We start from the raw sequence: 22068 nt of genomic DNA, 5'->3' as shown, positions 1-22068 counted from the left end.
CAGGACATGCATCCGGGAGAGTGGTGCCTTCATCCACGTATTTTCAACATGATTGTGAGAAGATGGGGTCTGCCTCAGGTGGACCTAATGGCGTCTCGACAAAACCATCAGCTGCCCAGATATGTGCCAAGGACTCGAGATCCAGCAGCATAAGGAGTGAGTGGACGCATTAACACTTCCTTGGTGTTACAGGAGGGTTTACATATTTCCACCATTCCCACTCATACCCAGGGTTCTAAAAAGGGTAAAACGGGTACGAGTGTGGGCCATTCTAATCGCACCAGATTGGCCCCGCAGGAGTTGGTACTCCGACCTGCGGGGGTTACTTGCGGAAGATCCTTGGAGGTTACCTCAGAGAGAGGACCTGCTATCTCAGGGACCGTTCCTACACCCCGATCTGAACAGGCTGCGTTTGACGGCGTGGCTATTGAAACCCGGATCTTAAGAAACAGAGGGATTCCACGAACGGCCATTCCTACAATGATTGCCGCTAGGAAGCCGGTCACAGCCAGGCACTACTACAGGATTTGGAGACGGTACATGGCTTGGTGTCAGGAACGGGGATGGAATTCAACGAACTTCCATTTATCTCGACTTCTACTTTTCCTTCAGGCCAGTCTTGAGGGAGGACTCAGACTGGGCTCTCTGAAGGTTCAGATTTCGGCTCTCTCAATCCTTTTTCAACAGCGGCTAGCATCCTTGCCAGAGATTAAAACCTTTTTACAGGGGGTTCTGAGGATTCAACCCCCTTTTCGTCCTCCATGGGACTTAAATTTGGTGTTAGAATATTTGAAGTCACCGACTTTTGAGCCGTTGACAAGAACAGACCTGAAATATCTCTCTTGGAAGGTCACGTTATTACTTGCCTTGGCTTCGGCTAGGCGAGTTTCTGAGTTGGGAGCCTTATCCTGTAAGAGTCCTTTCTTAGTTTTTGATGAGGATAGGGCGGAACTCCGTACAAGAGCAGACTTCCTTCCGAAGGTGGTTTCGGGTTTTCACGTAAACCAGCCAATAGTGGTCCCATCTTTCCAGGGTCTCACAGATGAGGACGTGTCATTGGATGTTGTCCGAGCTTTACGGGTATACGTACAGGTTACGTCGTCTTTCAGAAAATCGGACCATTTGTTTCTTCTTTATGATGGGCCAAAGAAGGGTTGGCCGGCATCTAAGCAGACTCTGTCTAGATGGATTAGACTTGCCATTCGGCAAGCTTATATATCCTGTGGCAAACAGGTTCCAGTTCAGACGGGTGCTCATACTACCCGATCAGTGGGTGCCTCGTGGGCGGCTGCCAGAGGTGCTTCCACTACTCAACTTTGCAGAGCGGCGACATGGTCTTCAGCCCACACGTTCGCAAGATTTTACAAGTTTGATACTTTTGCGTCTGGAGAATCTAAGTTCGGACGTTTAGTTTTGCAGGCCACCGACAGCACTCCCTCCCTGGGGGAAAACTTTGGGACGTCCCCTACTGTATAGGACTCCAGTGTCCCCTAGTGGATGAAAGAGAAAAGAGGATTTTGGTACTTACCGATAAATCCATTTCTCTGAATCCTCTAGGGGACACTGGACGCCCGCCTCAGTGCTGTCAACCTGCTGTGTTCAAAGTTCTTGTTTTAAACAGTTCGTGCAAACAGCGTTAGTTATTCGGTTAAGAGTTCTTGGCCGCTGTTTTTGATATGTTGTACGGTTCGGTTCCTCGCCAGGTGCTATAGTGTCATGTCCTATTCTCTCAGTCAAATTTTTCAAACTGAGGGAGGAGGGATGTGAAGGGAGGAGCCGGCTGTGCAGACAATGCTAATTTTAGATTGTGCCACACCTCCGGTTGCAGGCTTCACACCCCTACTGTATAGGACTCCAGTGTCCCCTAGAGGATTCAGAGAAATGGATTTATCGGTAAGTACCAAAATCCTCTTATTCACACTTTGCAGATATCCTGAAGGAACCCTGGCTTAAGCCGGACTCTCGTTTTCAAGCCCCTAAAAAGTTGAGATTTCTGTATCCCTTCTTGGAGGAAGATACAAAATTTTGGGAGGCGGCCCCATTACACACTTGGCGAAGGCTACGGTTATTCCCTCCGTACAGTCTGTGACTTTGAAAGATGCTACAGACAGGAAGATTAAGGCAATCCTTAAATCTACGTTTACTCTATCAGGTGTTTCTTTGTGTCCAATTCTTGCTGGCGCTTGGGTTCTTAAGGCCGCGGATGACTGGCTCGCACAAGTGGTGTCTGGTATGTAATCTGACGATCCGTCAGAAGCTATTCAATTGGCAGAACAAATTTTGGAGACTCTCATATGTTGGAGAAGCATTATTGGACTCTGCTGCGTTACAGTCGCGTGTCTCTTCCATGGCCGTCACAGCAAGACGGTCTCTTTGGCTTCGGGTCTGGAATGCTGTCTTTGATTCAAAACAGACCCTAACAGCTGTGCCCTTCGATCGGAACTAAAAAAGATTATTTCGGATACTACTGGGGGTAGACGCCTCAGGGTCTTCGGAGGGATCAATGGTGGTCGGGGTTCGGTTACTACATTTCAAGGATGTATGGCTCCTGTCGAAGCCCGATCGGTGGGTGACGGGGGTCATACCCAGAGTATATATCTTGGATCTCAAGGAACCAGTCCCACATCGTTTTTTCGTCACTCCTCTCCCGAGCAATTCCTCCAGACATCGAGCTCTTCTTCAAGCAACGGCCACCCTTTTGCACAATGGTGTAATTCTTCCAGTTCCCGACCAGCAGAAAGGTCAGGACAGTTCGTTTCGTCCCATTTTAAATCTCAAATGCCTAAATCCGTATCTCTCTGTCTAGAGATTCAAGATGGAATCCATCCGTTCAATTATCACGGCCATGGAGCCGGAGGAATATTTGGCTTCCATAGACATAGAGGACAGGTCACCAATGTCTTTTAAGATTTGCAGTCGGCCTGTCACATTTTCATTTGAAGCTCTTCCATTCGGGCACTCCACGGCCCCTTGAGTGTTTACAAAGATCATGGGACATATCGTGGCAGTTCTAAGATGTCAAGGAGTCAACATTACTCCTTACTTGGACGATCTCCTAATCAAGTTTCCATCGGAGTCGATTCTTCACCAGCACTTGCAACTCACGATAAACACCCTTCAGTCATTTGGATGGATAATAAATTTTCCAAAATCGTCACTACTTCCTTCCCAGAAGATGATATTTCTGGGACTCTTATTCAACACCAGGAATCAGAGAGTGTTTCTTCCTCAGGACAAGATCCAGGATTTACAGTCCAGAATTCGAACACTCTTACAATTACCGAAGGTTTCCGTTCTCAGAAGCATGCAGGTGTTATGCGAGATGGTGGCAACCTTTGAGGCAGTTCCATACACAAGATTTCATGCCCGACCCCTTCAGGCTCAGATTCTTTGCTGTTGGTCCTGGATGGGTCCACACATCAACTTACAGTTGTTCCGATTGTCAATACAGACAATCCCGTTGATTCCAATCCCGTTGATTCCACGTTTACTTCAACGCATCCGTCGAGAAGGTCTGCCGGTCATTCTGATAGCTACAGATTGGCCGCGTCATCAGTGGTACACTCTTCTGCGCATGGTCGTCGGGGAGCCTTATCGTCTCCCTCTACAACCAACCTCCTTCAAGGACCATGTAACCACCCAGATTTAAATCGGCTGGCTTTGACGGCATGGTTCTTGAATCCAGCATTGTAAGAGCTAAAGGATTATCTCGGCCCGTCGTACAGATGATGATTCAGGCCAGGAAGCCGGTAATTTCTGGAATTTATCACAGGGTGTGGTGCATTTACATTGCTTGGTGCGAAAAACGCGGATTGACACCGGGCCTATTTAGGGTGCCTCGTCTATTGTCATTTCTTTAGGATGGCCTCACTAAAGGTTTGTGACTTTCCTCGCTAAAAAGCCAGGTTTCTGCCTTATCAGTCCTTTTTCAAAGAAGATTGTCTCTCATTCCAGAGAGACCTTTCTACAGGGTGTCATTCGAATTCAACCACCCTTTGTTTCCCCGGTTCCTCCCTGGGACTTAAATTTGGTCCTTACGGCTCTTCAAAAATCTCTGTTTGAACCTTTGGAATCTGTGGAACTATGATTTCTAACACTCAAGGTTGTTTTCCTTTTGGCCATTGCCTCAGCCAGACGGGTTTCGGAGTTTGCGGCGCTGTCTTGCAGACCGCCTTTGTTGGTATTTCATGATGACTGCGTGGTTTTGCGTACAAAACCTTCTTTTCCTTTCGTTTCGGCTTTCCACCTTGATCAGGACATTGTCCTCCCAGCGTTTACTCCGGCTTCCTCCGGGGGGGGGGGGGGGAGCCATTTGGCCTTATTGGATGTGGTTAGGGCCTTACGCATTTACTTGTCTCATACTGAATCCATTCGTCGTACGGATACGTTGTTAAGAACTCGGTGGCTCGTTGGGTGACTTCGGCCATTCGACAGGCATACGTTTCTTCTAATGTTACTGTTCCTGCTCCAATACGAGCTCATTCGACTAGGGCTGTTGGGGCCTCTTGGGCTGTTCGCGGGGGTGTTTCTGTCGAGCAGTTGTGTAGAACGGCGACTTGGTCGTCCGTGCATACCTTCACAAAGTTCTACCGTTTTCATACGTTTGGTTCAGAGACTGCCTCTGTTGGGCGTCAGATTTTACAGACGGCTCTGCAGTCTACGTCTCCCTCCTCTCATTAGTTTGCTTTGGTAAACCCCACAAGTAACGGCACAGCGTCCTCCAGATGGATGAAAGAGTAATAGGTATTTTTGTTTATTTACCATAAAATCTCTTTCTCTGATTCCATCTGGGGGACGCTGCGATCCCTCCCGTATATTTGTCTGGTTTAGTGGTTATGTTCTGTCTCTCTTGGCTTGGCTAAACGTTAACTGAGTTACTGGCTAGTCAAGCTGGAGATGGGAGGGTTTAGAGGGGGGAGGAATTGTTTTTTTCTATAGATTCTGTGCCAAACTCCACTACCCACACACTCTAACTCACAAGTAACGGCACAGCGTCTTCCCCAGATGGAGTCAGAGAAAGAGATTTTACGGTAAGTAAACAAAAATCCCTATTTCCACCATGTCCCATAATTGCTCAAAATGGTTCATGTTGAGCGAACATGGTGGCCATTCTATTAGTCGGAACACTCCAGAATGCTCCTTGAACCAATTCTGGACAACTTGGTACCAATGACGTAGTGCGTTATCCTGCTGTAATATTCCATCATTGAGGGGTTGCATGAAGTCCGTGAAGGGCTGCAAATAGTCACCAAGCACTGCAACATAGCAGTTATTGGTCAATGACGTGTTCAGACGGTCCAACTGACCCAATCCATGCCACTTGAGCACACTCCACACCATTATGGAACCACCACCAACCTACACGGTGCCATGTTGACAACTAGGGTCTATGGCCTCATGGGATCTGAGCCACACCCAAACCCTACCATCAGCCCAAAACAACTGGAACTGTGACTCATTGGACCCCGCCATATGACACGAGCACAAGTGAGGTGACATGAGCACAAGTGAGGTGTCGTAGTGTGTCTTCTGCTCCCATATCTCATGAAAGCTAAAAAAAAAACCCACTGCACTCACCTGCTGGATATGCACCTGGTACCTTCTGCATTGAATGTGGATGTGATTTGAGCTAGTGTTGCTTGTCTGTTAACACAGATAATTCTGGCCAGACACCGCTGGTCATGATCATTAAGCACCTGTAGTCGGCTACTACGCTGTCCACTGTGGGTGGTAATGCTTTCCATGAGATATTCCTGGTACACATGTTTATTGAGGAATGTTGAATGTCCGCACAACTTCAGAAATGGAATGCCCCTTCCGTCGGGCACCCATTCCAACTCTGATAATTCACGTTGCCTTGTCATGAGCAGCCTACTTGGAGTTCACAAGATTTCAGATTACAACTGATGCAGGTCTGGCCATTTCCGAGACATCGCAGTACTGTGGCACCACCTACCATTACTATTACATATTGCTATCCCATGACTTCAGCGTATAAACTCTATATGTTTGCACATTTATCCAATAAGCATTTTTTAGGCATATCATATCCACTTGGCACATTCCCTTATAAGCAATACTTTGCTCCAAAAATTCCTGAGCCAGCACCAGTTCTAGACAGTTTTGTCTGGATCACACTAAAAAAAGAGACTCCTCTGCTATAGTGGAAATCAGCCAATGCCTACTTAGCGCAGGATCAGATCTTCTTTGGTATGGGAGGGCAGTCGGAAAACCGCTTCCTACCAGCCCACAAATAGGTCACCTCGACATACAATGCGAACCCAAACTTCTGATAAAATAATGCTGCAAAGAAGTTAATCAAGTTTTTGTCTGGAAAGGGAGAGAAAGATAACAGATTTTGACACAAAATATAGAAGTTCAGAAGGATAAATTCTAAACTTTTGTAACATAGAATAAACTATGTTTATTTTACAATGCTTAAATGCTTTGTATGGTAAGGAAAAGTCTGCCAGAATCTACTAGTTGGGAGTTGTATCATGTCTGATGTACAGTTGTAGGCAGTCAGCTTTGCTGGCATACTGTCAGTTGGCTGACACACTTTTGATGTCCCTGTTGTTTGTCTTTCAGGAGTTCATATCTGAACTAGAGCAGAGTTCTGAAAAAGTGGAAAAGTTGAAGGCTGCATTGAAAGATTTGCTGGAGAAGCATCCTAACTCTCCTGAGGCTGAGAACTGGAAGCAAATGCTGGAAAATCTTAGTAAGTACTAATGTGAAACTGCAATGTGGAAATCTAAACTGTGTAACATTGTAGTAGTTGGAACATATTTGCCTGCGTGTATAATTGCTTCCAGCGGTACAGTATAACGAGTGAAGAAGAATTGTGTAAGAAGACAGTTGCTGCCATGTTGCTTATGACTGCTGATACTCAGCTGTGTATGGGTCTCATAGTTGAACATTTCTGGCATTGAGTATATTTAATATTGCCGATGTTGGTTGCAGCAAACTGTCTCCTATATATTTGCCCAGATCTGTGACTCATTTCCTAACCCAGGGCGGAGTCACAATTCTGGGCGGAGTCAGAGTCATAGAGTCACAGATCTGGGTGGCTGGATGCAGGGCATGATCCCTTAACTTTCGGGTGAGTGGTGAGCACTAAATATCGTTGATGACAAACAGACGCACCTAAGACGCAGAGGTCGCGCTCCCTGCCTGACCACGTGCTGCTGTATCCATTTCCGTCCTGACCCGCGCATCCGCCCCTCCGGCATTTCCGCACCCACCCCTCCCCCACCAGAGGCACACCCACACTTACCCCCCCCAACCCCCACCCGCGGCAGTGTGCACTCCCGCGGGTTATTAGCAACATCATTCGATCAGCCGACAGAAGATATCACTAGGGACCCAATAGAGTGTAAATAAAGGGCTGAACGATATGTCATTCCATCCTTCTAATGTGTGCTGCCAATATTCACTGGTCTCGGATGAAGGAAATTAGTGATGCATGGCTAGAACAATAAAACACACAATATACTGTAGAGTAAAGCCAGGTTCACACTAAGTTATTGATAATTTTTTATACAGCCTATGGTTATTGTTATTAAAAGAAATTTGTAGTCTGTTCTTAACACTTAGAAAAGAATGAGATTTCTTGGACAATGTGATTAATTTCTGCCAGTTGTGCACAAGTAACTGTGTCTCTACATTGTCATTCAGACCAACAATGGGACCGAGCCAATCAAATGACCTCAGAACGCCAGCAAAAGCTTGAGGAGTCTGCTAATCAATTATCTACTTTCCAAGTCGCTTGCTCACAGCTACGTCCATGGCTGACCGAGAAAGAGCTGATGATGAGTGTTCTGGGGCCTCTCTCAATTGATCCTAACATGCTGAATGCACAGAAGCAGCAGGTTCAGGTAAGAAAACTATTCGTATGATATCATTGTTGGTTTGTAAGGTGCCGCAGTGCTCCACAGCACAGTGGACATACATTAAACTGGAATATTACGTAGACAAAATAAATGCTGGTATGCAGACAAATGGTACTCTGCTCCTGAGAGAGCTTCCATAACTGGAAGAAGACAGCTGAAACATGTGAAGAGAGTGTGGGTCAGAGAGAAAATTGAGAAAGATGCAGGGGTACATCAGTATGGGTAGTATAGGTGGGAGTAGGGTTAACTCTAACTAAATACATGGGTTTTCAGAGAGTGCTTAAAAATTTGTAGTCTTTGGAACGGTCTGATCGGGCATGGTACTGAATTCTGTGACTAGAGGGACAGGAGAAGTCTTCTCTGAAAGAATGAGGGGTAGTTGCCAGAAGTAAGAGAGATCTAAGAGGGTCATAGAGATTATTTTGAGTTGAGATTTATGAAGTAGTGGCTTTTTGAGGAATTTTTGTATAATGGCAAGCAAATTAAATTGGATTCTGGGGCACGTGAGGTAATATAGAAGGAAGAGGTAAGGAGGGATGAGGTAGATGTAAATTATCTGTATGTGCCTTAAAACAGTCATGATGCATAGTCATTTCTTTTTGAATGAGAATCATTTAGTGATATGGGCTAAATGTAATAGCCCCCGAATTGCCGGAGGTGCAGGAATTTTGTGCGAGTTTGCCTGTATTTTTAAAGCACAATCATTTACAAGGCAAAACCAACCTGGTTTTGAAAAGACCATTCTTGAGAGAAAAGACCACTGTGGAAGGCATTGCTCATTCACAGGGAGTAGCTAAATGCACCTAGTAACTCGGGGCCTTATTCCGATTTGTATGCATTGCTGATGTTCACACAACTAAGCGATTATTTGAAGACTATTGCGATGCAACTGGCAGTGAGGATTTATTCTCGGAGGGATTGACAGTCCGAGACCGCTAAGGGGAGGTAATGGGGAGTGGCGGCAAAAATCAGGATTTTGGTACTTACCGATAAATCCCTTTCTCCGATTCCACAGGGGCCACTGGAGTGCAGTAACAATGGGGGAAATAGTAGGCAGTAACTGGGAGCTGGCACTTTAAATTTATAACCATGTGACTAGCTCCTCCCCTACTATGTCCCCCCTCCAAGCCAGTCTAGTCAAAACTGTGCCCGAGGAGAGCTGGAAAAGACCAACGAAAAAGTAGAGGAGGTTCGCTAAGCCATGTAAAACAGGATAAGATCTAGGAAACCCATAAACATAGTGAAAAAGGTAACCTGAACAAAACGCGCAGTCACACAGTGATATGCAAACCGATAAGTAAAGCAGGAGGAAAACAGCGCAGAGTGGGCGTCCAGTGGCCCCTGTGGAATCGGAGAAAGGGATTTATCGGTAAGTACCAAAATCCTGATTTCTCCTTCATCCACTAGGGGCCACTGGAGTGCAGTAACAATGGGGACGTCCCAGAGCTCCCAAGACGGGAGGGAAGCGCTGAGAGTCCTGCAAAACCGCCTGGCCAAACTGTGACGCAGAGGCCGCAAACCAGTCAAACCACTTGACAAACGCATGTCGGCCCGACCAAGTGGCAACGCAACATAAAGTAGCCATAGAAACCCCGTGGGCGGCCGCCCACGAAGGTTCCCACAGAGCGCTTAGAGTGCGCCAAAATGAAAGACGGAGGCTCTCGAGAAACTGTCAGAGCAGCTGGTCTGATAGCCAGACGTAGCCACCGGGCCAACGTCTGCTTGGAAACCGGCCATCCAGGACGGGAGCACCGTACAGAACAAATAGGAATTAGGCTATTCGGAGGCCTGATTTCTTATCGACCTAGAGTCGGAGCGCTACATCATCCCAAGATCTCGAAAACGGTGAATCCGCCGAGAGGGCTGGAACCACAAGTGGCAGATTTATGTGAATAGCGGATACCACCTGCGGGAGAAACGACATTGGAGTATGAAGCTCAGCCGAAACCTCATGGAATCTCAGGTAAGGAGGCCGACAAGAGAGAGAGAGAGAAAATCCCAAGCTCCGACACCCGTCTGGCCGAAGCCAGAGCCAGGAGAAAGACCCCCATCCAGGTGAGATATTTAATCTCCACCGACCCCAGAGGCTCAAATAACGGAGACTGCAGAAAGGAGAGGACCAGGTTGAGGTCCCCTGGTGGTGTTGGGCAGACGAAAGGAAGGCTGCCTTCAGAGAACTCCCTGCAAGAAGGTCTGAACTCCTGGCAGCCAGACTAATTTCCCTTGTAAGAAAAACTGAAAGATCAGTGACCTGAACCTCAACTGAACCTAGTCGAAGCCCTGCCGAGAAGACCACCGGAGAAAACGAAGAAAGGTGGCTAAATGAAAAACTGAAGGAGAAAACCCTCATTGGTGACACCAGGCCACCTAAAATTTCCAAATGTGGAAAAAGGTGAGACGATCTGACTGACATCCGAGTTCGGATCATAGTAGGTATAACTGTACAAGGAAACCCTTTTCTTCTCAGATGGCCTACTTAACAGCCACGTCGTCAACCGAAGCCTGCGCAAGGCTGAATAAAGAAAAGGACCCATCTGAAGCAGATCGTCCCATAGAGGCAGGAGCTAAGGTTCCTCTACTGACAACAGGCACAGGGCGGAGTACCAAGTCCTGTGCGGCCAGACCGGAGCCACCAGGAGGACTAGAGCATAGCTTCCCTGTATGCGGCTTTAGAACCCGAGGTAGCAACACGAAGGTAGGAAATAGAAACGAACCAAAAGGTCCAAGGAGCCGTGAGGGCATCCACGGCCACTGCCGCCAGGACTCTCGTACGAGAGTAGTAAAGAGGCAGGTGAAGGATCAGGCGGGTCGACCTGAGGTCACCCCCATCAGCGGACCATCTGACGAAACACCTCGGGATTGAGTGTCCACTCCCCTGGGTGTAAGAGAGAATCGGATTTCCAATCGTCCAACCCTGGAATGAAGATTGCAGACAAAGTCAGAGCGTTTACCACTGCCCAGATGGGGACGTTGGAGACCTCTGTCATCGCCACACTTGTCCGAAGAGAGAGGATCTTGTTCTGAGGAGGAAAAAACCCTGACAAACCGTGACAAGAACCATCCCCAAGAACAGATATCTGTGCGAGGGGCATAAGTGAGACTTCGGGAAGCTCAGGATCCACTCAAGCCGAATCAGAAGATCATGGGTTATCCGGATATTCCGAAGCAACAGGTCTGCAGCAGTAGATTTTCCAGATAAGGGACTATCGTCCCCCCCTGCCTTTGAAGCAGGGCCATCCTGCCCGCTGTGAACACTGTGGGAGCAGAAGAGAGAGACCGAACGGAAGGGCTTAAAAGTGGAAATGAGCATCCGGTAACACGAACCGGAGAAAAACATGATGAGGACGTCAAATAGGAACATGTAAGTAGACATCTTTGACGTCTAAAGACGCCATAAACTCAGTTTGCTCCAAACTGGCAATAACAGCCTGAAAGGACTCCTCAAAAATGAAATGAGAACCTGTAAGGACTAAACAAGCCTGGCCGAGCCTTCCGGCTTTGGTACGCGAAAAAGGCCTGAGTAATAGCCCCCTTTGCGAGGATGTGAGGCAACAGGGATCAGCACCCCTGCAGATAGAAGCCTCTGGAACGCCGCCTGCAGGACGACCCTTCTGACGTCTGAAGGTGAATAAACACTGAGGCGGTTGGATTCGAAAATCTAGCATGCAACCGCAAGTGATGAGATCCCCGACCCAAGCATCTGGGCAGGATTGGACCTAGACCCCCCTGAACCCCCACAGACAAGATTCCCACCCTGGGATCCCCCAGGTGGGAGGAAGGCCCATCATGTGGTGGGTGTGGTGGAGGACTTACCATCAGGTTGGGTGAGGTTGTTGAACCACTGCCTCGGCCTCTACCATTAGTCCAAGTGTCACAGAGGCAGCTACCCTTGCACGGCCTCGAAACCTGGAAGGAGCACAAAAAGCCGAAAGGAAAGAATAGGACCGTCGAGGTGCTGGAGCAGCAGTGGGAAGATAAGCGGACTTGACCCCAGTGGCTGGAGAAATCCCGGCGTTAAGATCTTTTCCAAAGAGGCCAGTAAAGGGCAACGCCTCTGCTGCCCCCTAGGATTCAGTCTCCACCTGCCGTCGTCGCAGCCAGAGAGCTCCGCTGGCCAAGAAAGCCAAAGCGGAAATTCCGGCTCCGAGGACACAGACGTCCTTGGAGACCTCACAAAGATATAAAGCCGATTCGCCAATACGATCTGCCAAAGGTATCAGTTGATCCTTAATGCAAACCGTACTGTAGCCCTGAGGACGACTGTACCCCAACAAACTACCTGTGCAGGGTAAAGTAGAGACCTTGCGACCGCATATTTCAATGAGATGGCTCCTTCAGCGAGGTTACGCCAAGAACCGGCAGCTTCTTGGACAGGCGAGACACCGAGAGGGGTCTCACATTGCTTCCTGCTATCTGCGTGGAAATGATAGGAAGACCAACATTTTTTTGATACCTGAATCTTGCATATGGTTGTTTCCAGGCCATCAGGAGCACATCCAGCTCATCAGAAACTGGAAAAGTCGCTGTCAGATTTCGATCGGTGCTAAACCTCCGGGGGACGTGAAGCGTCCAGTCTTGCCTCATGCACTGGCAGTACACGTGCACCAATAGAGGCATCTCATCAGCAGAGTCATGAAACATTGAGGTTAGCAACCTCTTTTCCCGAAACCTGGGGAGGAGAAAATACGGAGAGTGTCTCTGGTTAACAACGACAATACCTGTGTAAACTGAACTGTGCAAACAGGAGTGTTCCGCAGGTGCGATGAGGTCTGAGCAGATGGCGCTGCCTCACCATCCTCACCTAACAGGAATTCTCTGACTGTACTGGGTGAATGTCTTATAACCTGTCTGATCTGTGAAAAACTTTCGTGCTGCTTTGAGGTAGAAAAACAGACAGAATGGGGGGGGGGGGTAAAAGAGCATAGCCACCTGTAATCCCTGCCCTATATCGTGCAGTGTCAGGCACGTTTTACTGTCTAATGTCCCACACAGTCCCCAAATTACAAAATAAGTATCGCCTGTGGTCCAGAACTGGACATGAATCCAGGTGTTGTCCCTACATACTGGCCGCAGCTCACAAGAAGGAAAAGGTAGGGCAGCACCTGTCCTGAATGTGCACTACTAAAATAGTAAAACATGTCCCTTGTACACCCCGCTGTACTATGTGGCAAGGAGGAGCCTCTAGTGTTGGGAGTAACAGCACTAGCTAAAATCAATTTAGCACTTGAAAACAGAGCTGACGCCGGGTTTAAGCCCCGCCTCTCCCCGCTATGGCGCCTGTTTCTAAACTAAGAGCGCTAGCAGAGAAAATATTATACATATAGGACATCTGAGGGACCTGAACCCGGGATGTGTGCTCTGTGTGCTGGGTGATTTGAGTTAGCACACTAGGCCATATGCAGCACAGTATTTATATAACCGAGTGGGAAGCTTCATTTTTCTCCCCCACTCTGAGAGCACACATGCAGTCTGGCAGGCTGGGGGCTGAACCTAGGACCCCTAGTGGCCGCAATACGGAGCAGGGCACTGCATCTGATGGGACCTGAACGCGGGTCTGCGGGAGACCATCTCCGCTACCATTAGGAAATGGGCACCGCACTACAAACTCCTGCTTCCGGCCGCCGCGCGCGCGCCGAGACTCCAGAATAGAGAGCCGCTAGGTGTAAGCTCCGCCCCTCCCCCCCCCGTTGTGGCGCCCAATTCAAAAATTGCATTAGCGCTGGCTGCCGCGGCTGCTGGGCGCTGAGATCCCACAGCGGGATTAAATTCAAACCTGCACAGGCGCTTGTGTACCGCAGCAGGGGGGAGCCCTTCATCCCCCGCCGGCAATGTGAGCAGGGGCCAGGGAGCAGAGTAGAGCGGGACTAAGCTCCGCCCCCTGTCCTGTGTAAACTCTTCAAGCTCCAGCGCAAACGTAGCGGGGAGTGCCCCGCATCCCCCGCCGGCCATGCGGGCCGCGGCCGGGGAGCAGGGGGTGCTGAGCTCGCTGAGCAGAGCGGTATTAAGCTCCGCCCCCCTCGTAATGGCACCGAGTTGGAAACTAAAAAGGCGCCTCTCTGTGTCTGAGTGGAGGGGGGTTTGAACCAAGGACCCCGAGCATGGCACTCCAGAGCCCTGATCACTAGGGCAGTACTGGTATACCCGTGCTAGCAATGTGAGCCGGGTACGGAGGGAGCGTGGAGCAGGGGGGATGTTTGTAGTCACCGTTCTGATGGAGTAACCCCGACACGCGCCGCACGCAGCGGTGTCCGGCCACTGATACTCACCTCTGCCATGCTGCCGGAATCTTCTGCCGACGGAGCGGCCCCGACACGCGCCGCACGCAGCGGTGTCCGGCCAGCTTCGGAGAGCTCAGTGTCTCCTTCAGCCGGGGCCCATCCCGAGCCGCACGCAGCTGCGATGGGACCCCGCCGGCAGCCTCCCGCGGTACAGACTGGCAGTGGCAGAGCTGCCAGTCTGTGAGTGCAAGAAAGAATAAAAATAAATAAATAAAAATTCTTCAGAGAAGACCCAAGTGAACCAGCTCCCTTGGGCACTAAAATAAGACTGGCTTGGAGGGGGGACATAGTAGGGGAGGAGCTAGTCACATGGTTATAAATTTAAAGTGCCAGCTCCCAGTTACTGCCTACTATTTCTCCCATTGTTACTGCACTCCAGTGGCCCCTAGTGGATGAAGGAGAAAACACTAACTAGTCGCAACCATTTTCTGAGTGTTTCTGTCTACAGTTACTATCATGTACGTAGAGAAACATGGTATCAGTCTGCGTGACCTTTGACTCACTCTATGAGGGCAGTAGACCCATTAGTACATTTACTAAGCCTTTGAGAGAGATAAAGTGGATGGAGATAAAGTATCAGCCAATCAGTTCCTAACTGTCATTTTTCAAACATAGCCTGTAACATGGCAGTTAGGAGCTGATTTGCTGGTACTTTATCTCTGTCCACTTTATCTCCATCCAAGGCTTAGTAAATAGACCCCATCCCTAGTCTTGAAAAGTGATATATTGCACGGTGATAAAGTACCAGCCAATCAGCTCCTAACTGCCATGTTCCAGGCTGGGTTTGAAAAATGACAGAAGCTGATTGGTTGGTTCTTTATCACCATGCAATTTATCACTTTTCAAGGCTTAATAAATCTGCCCCTATATTCCTAGTTTTTGTGTCAATGCTGTGTATATGTAAGCAGTTGCTATGGACTTTGCCATGGCTTCGGTGGGCATGTCTATTCTTTTGTGGATTGCTGCTTCACCTGCATTACTTTACAGGTCTGTAGGCTGAAAAATCACTACAGCGAATGCATTTACATACAAATCTGTATCAGGCCCTCAGTCAAGGGCACTAATGTAATTTATTAAAGTGCAATATTGTGACTTGCTTTCTGTGTAACAGTAATAACACAGATATCGAAGTTAGAGTTCATTTATCATAAAAGGCCCATCTGTGCGTGATAAAATGACTGTTGCATTAGAGAAATAGATTCCAGTGCTGCTTATCTTTCTGTAAAGCAGTATATAGTGTTAGGGTTCATAAAATGCATATTTTATTGGTAATTCAGAATTGTATAGAATTGGTAAATAAAAATAGAAATGAATAATTGTGACAATGAGCTGTTTGTCATCTGCTTTGGTAATAGAATGGCTTAGTTGTAAGCACACTCCTATTATCCTCTTGTGGATAGGTGTTTTGATTAATGTTCTCTGCTCTGTTGTGTCTTGATTTTGTGTATTCTAATCTGTCACTTTGTACAAATACTGCTGTTATTTCTGTTCCAGTTCATGCTAAAGGAATTTGAAGCGCGTAAAGTCCAGTATGAAGAGCTGAAGCATGCAGCCTATGGTATCCTAACAGGACCTGGGGATGAGTCTCCATCTACCAGCCAGGTGGAGGAGGAGTTCCACGAAATAAGCCAAAAATGGACAGAGTTGACCAACCGTCTCAATTCCAGAGCGGACTACATCGACCAGGCTGCTGTAAAGAGCATTCATTACCAAGAGGTCTTACAAGCACTAACAGAGAAGATAAAGCAGACAGGCAAGAAGCTAGGTGCACAGCCAGCAGTTAGCACTCAACCCGATGCTGTAAAGCAGCAGCTGCAAGAAACTAGCGGGATTCGCTCAGACCTGGAGAGTCTTGCTCATGAGGTTACAGAAGCACAGATTCTATGCAATGAATTGTCCGCAATTGTGGCAGAACCATACCTCAAGGATGAGCTTCAAAAACGACTTGACACTGTGGCTCTTCCTCTTAAAGGGATGGAAGATTTGGCTGGTAAATATTATTTTTCAAATTATAAGTATGTCTGGTTAAGCTTTCTTTATCTTTAACTTGGAAGTCACATATATAGGGCGGGAGGTGGGGGTTGCTGGCGAACTTGGAGGGTTTTGTTTTTTTGTTTTCTCTGACGTCCTAGTGGATGCTGGGAACTCCGTAAGGACCATGGGGAATAGACGGGCTCCGCAGGAGACTGGGCACTCTTAAAAGAAAGATTAGGTACTATATCTGGTGTGCACTGGCTCCTCCCTCTATGCCCCTCCTCCAGACCTCAGTTAGAATCTGTGCCCGGCCAGAGCTCGATGCACCTAGTGGGCTCTCCTGAGCTCACTAGAAAAGAAAGTATTTGTTAGGTTTTTTATTTTCAGTGAGATCTGCTGACAACAGACTCACTGCTACGAGGGACTGAGGGGAGAGAAGCAAACCTACCTGCTTGCAGCTAGCTTGTGCTTCTAAGGCTACTGGACACCATTAGCTCCACAGGGATCGAACACAGGGCCCGACCTCGATCGTCCGTTCCCGGAGCCGCACCGCCGTCCCCCTTGCAGAGCCAGAAGACGGAAGATAAAGATGAAAAACGGCGGCTGAAGACTCCTGTCTTCATTAAGGTAGCATACAGCACTGCAGCTGTGCGCCATTGCTCCCATAGCACACCACACACTCCGGTCACTGTTGGGTGCAGGGCGCTGGGGGGGGGGGGGCGCCCTGGGCAGCAATTAGTTTACCTTTTTGGCACAAATAGCACATAATACAGTGTATAACACTGTATATGTGCAAAAACCCCCGCCATTAACCTTATAAAAAGCGGGAGAAGCCCGCCGCTGAGGGGGCGGGGCTATCTTCCTCAGCACAGCCAGCGCCATTTTCTCTTCACAGCTCCGCTGAAAGGACGCTCCCCAGGCTCTCCCCTGCAGTATCCAGTACAACAAGGGTAAAAAAGAGAGGGGGGGGGGACATAAATTTAGGCGCAATTTGTGTTAATAAGCAGCTATTCGGGAAAAATCACTCAGTATAGTGAAAATCCCTGTGTTATATAGCGCTGTGGTGTGTGCTGGCATACTCTCTCTCTGTCTCCCTTTGTGGGGTCCTGTCCTCAGTCAGAGCATTCCCTGTGTGTGTGCGGTGTGTCGACATGTTTGATGAGGAGGGCTACGTGGAGGCGGAGCAGGAGCCGATAAGTGTGATGTCGCCCCCTACGGGGCCGACACCGGAGTGGATGGATATGTGGAAGGTATTAACCGACAGTGTCAACTCTTTACATAAAAGGTTCGATGACGTAACAGCCTTGGGACAGCCGGCATCTCAGCCCGCGCCTGCCCAGGCTTCTCAGAGGCCATCAGGGGCTCAAAAACGCCCGCTAGCTCAGATGGCAGACACAGATGTCGACATGGAGTCTGACTCCAGTGTAGACGAGGATGAGACAAATGTACAGTCCACAAGGGCCATCCGATGCATGATTACGGCAATGAAAAATGTGTTGCACATTTCTGACATTAACCCGGTTACCACTAAAAAGGGTATTATGTTTGGGGAGAAAAAGCAGCCAGTGACTTTTCCCCCATCTGATGAATTAAATGAATTGTGTGAAGAAGCGTGGTGTTCCCCTGATAAGAAACTAGTGATTTCTAAGAGGTTACTGATGGCGTACCCTTTCCCGCCAACGACGGATAGGTTACGCTGGGAGACATCCCCTAGGGTGGTCAAGGCGCTCACACGATTATCTAAAAGGGTGGCACTGCCGTCTCAGGATACGGCCGCCCTAAAGGAGCCTGCAGATAGAAAGCAGGAGGCTATCCTGAAGTCTGTATATACACACTCGGGTACTATACTGAGACCTGCTATTGCTTCAGCATGGATGATACCCTCGACAGGGATGCTATTTTGCTAACCATAGAGCATATAAAGGACGTCGTCTTGTATATGAGGGATGCACAGAGGGACATTTGCCGGCTGGCATCTAGAATTAATGCAATGTCCATTTCTGCCAGGAGAGTATTATGGACTCGGCAGTGGACAGGTGATGCTGATTCTAAAAGGCACATGGAGGTTTTGCCTTATAAGGGTGAGGAATTGTTTGGGGACGGTCTCTCGGACCTCGTATCCACAGCAACAGCTGGGAAGTCGACTTTTTTACCTCAGGTTCCCTCACAGCCTAAGAAAGCACCGTATTATCAAGTACAGTCCTTTCGGCCTCAGAAAGGCAAGCGGGTCAGAGGCCCATCCTTTCTGCCCAGAGGCAGGGGTAGAGGAAAAAAGCTGCACCAGACAGCCAGTTCCCAGGAACAAAAATCCTCCCCTGCTTCCACTAAGTCCACCGCATGACGCTGGGGCTCCACAGGTGGAGCCAGGTGCGGTGGGGGCGCGTCTCCGGAACTTCAGCGACCAGTGGGTTCGCTCACAGGTGGATCTCTGGGTTCTACAAGTGGTATCTCAGGGATACATGCTGGAGTTCGAGGCGACTCCCCCTCGCCGTTACCTCAAATCAGCCTTGCCAGCGGCTCCCAGGAAAGGGAGGTAGTGCTGGCGGCTATTCACAAGCTGTACCTTCAGCAGGTGATATCAAGGTTCCCCTCCTTCAACAGGGACGGGGTTACTATTCCACAATGTTTGTGGTACCGAAACCAGACGGTTCGGTGAGACCCATTCTAAATTTAAAATCCTTGAACACTTATGTAAGGAAGTTCAAGTTCAAAATGGAATCGCTCAGGGCGGTTATTGCAAGCCTGGAAGAGGGGGATTTTATGGTGTCGCTGGACATCAAGGACGCTTATCTGCATGTCCCCATTTACCCACCTCACCAGGAGTACCTCAGGTTTGTGGTACAGGACTGTCATTACCAATTCCAGACGTTGCCGTTTGGTCTGTCCACGGCACCGAGGGTATTTACCAAAGTAATGGCCGAAATGATGATACTCCTTCGGAAGAAGGGAGTTATAATTATCCCGTACTTGGACGATCTCCTTATAAAGGCGAGGTCCAAGGAGCAGTTGTTAGTCAACGTAGCACTATCTCGGGAAGTGCTGCAACAGCACGGCTGGATTCTGAATATCCCAAAGTCGCAGCTGATTCCTGCGACGCGTCTGCTGTTCTTGGGCATGATTCTGGACACAGAACAGAAGAAGGTGTTCTCCCGGTGGAGAAGGCCCAGGAATTGTCATCTCTGGTCAGGGGCCTCCTGAAACCAAAACAGGTGTCGGTGCATCAATGCACGCGAGTCCTGGGAAAGATGGTAGCTTCTTACGAAGAAATTCCCTTCGGCAGGTTCCATGCAAGGATCTTTCAGTGGGATCTGTTAGACAAGTGGTCCGGATCGCATCTTCAGATGCATCGTCTGATCACCCTGTCCCCGAGGGCCAGGGTGTCTCTGCTGTGGTGGCTGCAGAGTGCTCATCTTCTCGAGGGCCGCAGATTCGGCATACAGGACTGGGTCCTGGTGACCACGGATGCAAGCCTCCGAGGTTGGGGGGCAGTCACTCAGGGAAGGAACTTCCAAGGACAGTGGTCAAGTCAGGAGACTTCCCTTCACAGAAATATTCTGGAACTAAGGGCCATTTACAACGCCCTGAGTCAAGCAGAACCCCTGCTTCAAAACCAACCGGTGCTGATTCAGTCAGACAACATCACGGCGGTTGCCCATGTAAACCGACAGGGCGGCACAAGAAGCAGGATGGCGATGGCAGAAGCCACAAGGATTCTTCGATGGGCGGAGAATCACGTGCTAGCACTGTCAGCAGTGTTCATTCCGGGAGTGGACAACTGGGAAGCAGACTTCCTCAGCAGGCACGACCTCCACCCGGGAGAGTGGGGACTTCATCCAGAAGTCTTCACGCTGATTGTAAATCGTTGGGAACGGCCACAGGTAGACATGATGGCGTCCCGCCTCAACAAAAAGCTAAAAAAATATTGCGCCAGGTCAAGAGACCCTCAGGCGATAGCTGTGGACGCACTAGTGACACCGTGGGTGTACCAGTCGGTTTATGTGTTCCCTCCTCTTCCTCTCATACCCAAGGTACTGAGGATTGTAAGAAAGAGAGGAGTAAGAACTATACTCATCGTTCCGGATTGGCCAAGAAGAACTTGGTACCCAGAACTACAAGAGATGATCTCAGAGGACCCATGGCCTCTGCCTCTCAGACAGGACCTGTTACAGCAGGGGCCCTGTCTGTTCCAAGACTTACCGCGGCTGCGTTTGACGGCATGGCGGTTGAACGCCGGATCCTAACGGAAAAGGGCATTCCAGATGAAGTGATTCCTGCGCTGATAAAGGCTAGGAAAGACGTGACAGCACAACATTATCACCGTATATGGCGAAAATATGTTGCTTTGTGTGAGGCCAGGAAGGCCCCTACAGAGGAATTCCAGCTTGGTCGATTCCTGCACTTCCTACAGTCAGGAGTGACTATGGGCCTAAAATTAGGATCCATAAAGGTCCAGATTTCGGCCCTATCTATTTTCTTTCAAAAAGAACTGGCTTCACTGCCTGAAGTTCAGACGTTTGTTAAGGGAGTGCTGCATATTCAGCCCCCTTTTGTGCCTCCAGTGGCACCTTGGGATCTTAACATTGTGTTGGATTTCCTGAAATCCCACTGGTTTGAGCCACTTAAGACCGTGGAGCTAAAATATCTCACGTGGAAAGTGGTCAAGCTATTGGCCTTAGCTTCGGCTAGGCGTGTGTCAGAATTGGCGGCTTTGTCGTGTAAAAGCCCTTATCTGATCTTCCATATGGACAGGGCAGAATTGAGGACTCGTCCCCAATTTCTCCCTAAGGTGGTATCAGCGTTTCATTTGAACCAACCTATTGTGGTGCCTGCGGCTACTAGGGACTTGGAGGACTCCAAGTTACTAGATGCAGTCAGGGCTTTGAAAATCTATGTAGCCAGGACGGCTGGAGTCAGGAAGACTGACTCGCTGTTTATCCTGCATGCGCCCAATAAGCTGGGTGCTCCTGCTTCAAAGCAAACTATTGCGTGCTGGATCTGTAACACGATTCAGCAAGCTCATTCTGCGGCAGGATTGCCGCATCCTAAATCAGTAAAAGCCCATTCCACAAGGAAGGTGGGCTCTTCTTGGGCGGCTGCCCGAGGGGTCTCGGCTTTACAGCTTTGCCGAGCTGCTACTTGGTCGGGTTCAAACACATTTGCTAAGTTCTACAAGTTTGATACCCTGGCTGAGGAGGACCTTGCCTTTGCTCATTCGGTGCTGCAGAGTCATCCGCACTCTCCCGCCCGTTTGGGAGCTTTGGTATAATCCCCATGGTCCTTACGGAGTTCCCAGCATCCACTAGGACGTCAGAGAAAATAAGAATTTACTCACCGGTAATTCTATTTCTCGTAGTCCGTAGTGGATGCTGGGCGCCCGTCCCAAGTGCGGACTCTCTGCAATACTTGTATATAGTTATTGCTTAACTAAAGGGTTATTGTTATGAGCCATATGTTACTGAGGCTCAGTTGTTGTTCATACTGTTAACTGGGTATGGTTATCACGAGTTGTACAGTGTGATTGGTGTGGCTGGTATGAGTCTTACCCTGGATTCCAAATCCTTTCCTAGTAATGTCAGCTCTTCCGGGCACAGTTTCCCTAACTGAGGTCTGGAGGAGGGGCATAGAGGGAGAAGCCAGTGCACACCAGATATAGTACCTAATCTTTCTTTAAAGAGTGCCCAGTCTCCTGCGGAGCCCGCCTATTCCCCATGGTCCTTACGGAGTTCCCAGCATCCACTACGGACTACGAGAAATAGAATTACCGGTGAGTAAATTCTAATTTTTTTTTATAGCTGCAATCATTTACAAGGCATGGTTTTGCCCTATAATAAAAAACCGTCTGTAGTTCTGTCAGCACCCCGCACCTCCAGCAAACTCTGGCGGCAGTACATTCGGCCCCTGAAATAATAGGGATGGAGAGAGAAGCA

The 22068-nt window shown here is 48.8% G+C and overlaps 1 protein-coding gene across 19 annotated transcripts in view; it reads left to right on the top strand.

Moving 5' to 3' along the window:
* Positions 1-22068, top strand: part of MACF1 (microtubule actin crosslinking factor 1) — a 564002-nt gene that overhangs the window by 318115 nt on the left and 223819 nt on the right. For all 19 annotated transcript variants that reach the window (XM_063954114.1, XM_063954106.1, XM_063954121.1 and 16 more), the window contains 3 exons: positions 6589-6718; positions 7675-7874; positions 15662-16157. In XM_063954114.1, the coding sequence (XP_063810184.1) occupies positions 6589-6718; positions 7675-7874; positions 15662-16157 (826 nt within the window). The remainder of the gene's footprint in view (positions 1-6588; positions 6719-7674; positions 7875-15661; positions 16158-22068) is intronic.

Source organism: Pseudophryne corroboree, chromosome 2, assembly GCF_028390025.1.
Source record: "Pseudophryne corroboree isolate aPseCor3 chromosome 2, aPseCor3.hap2, whole genome shotgun sequence".
Lineage (NCBI taxonomy): Eukaryota > Metazoa > Chordata > Amphibia > Anura > Myobatrachidae > Pseudophryne > Pseudophryne corroboree.
This window is presented reverse-complemented; position numbering and strand designations above follow the sequence as displayed.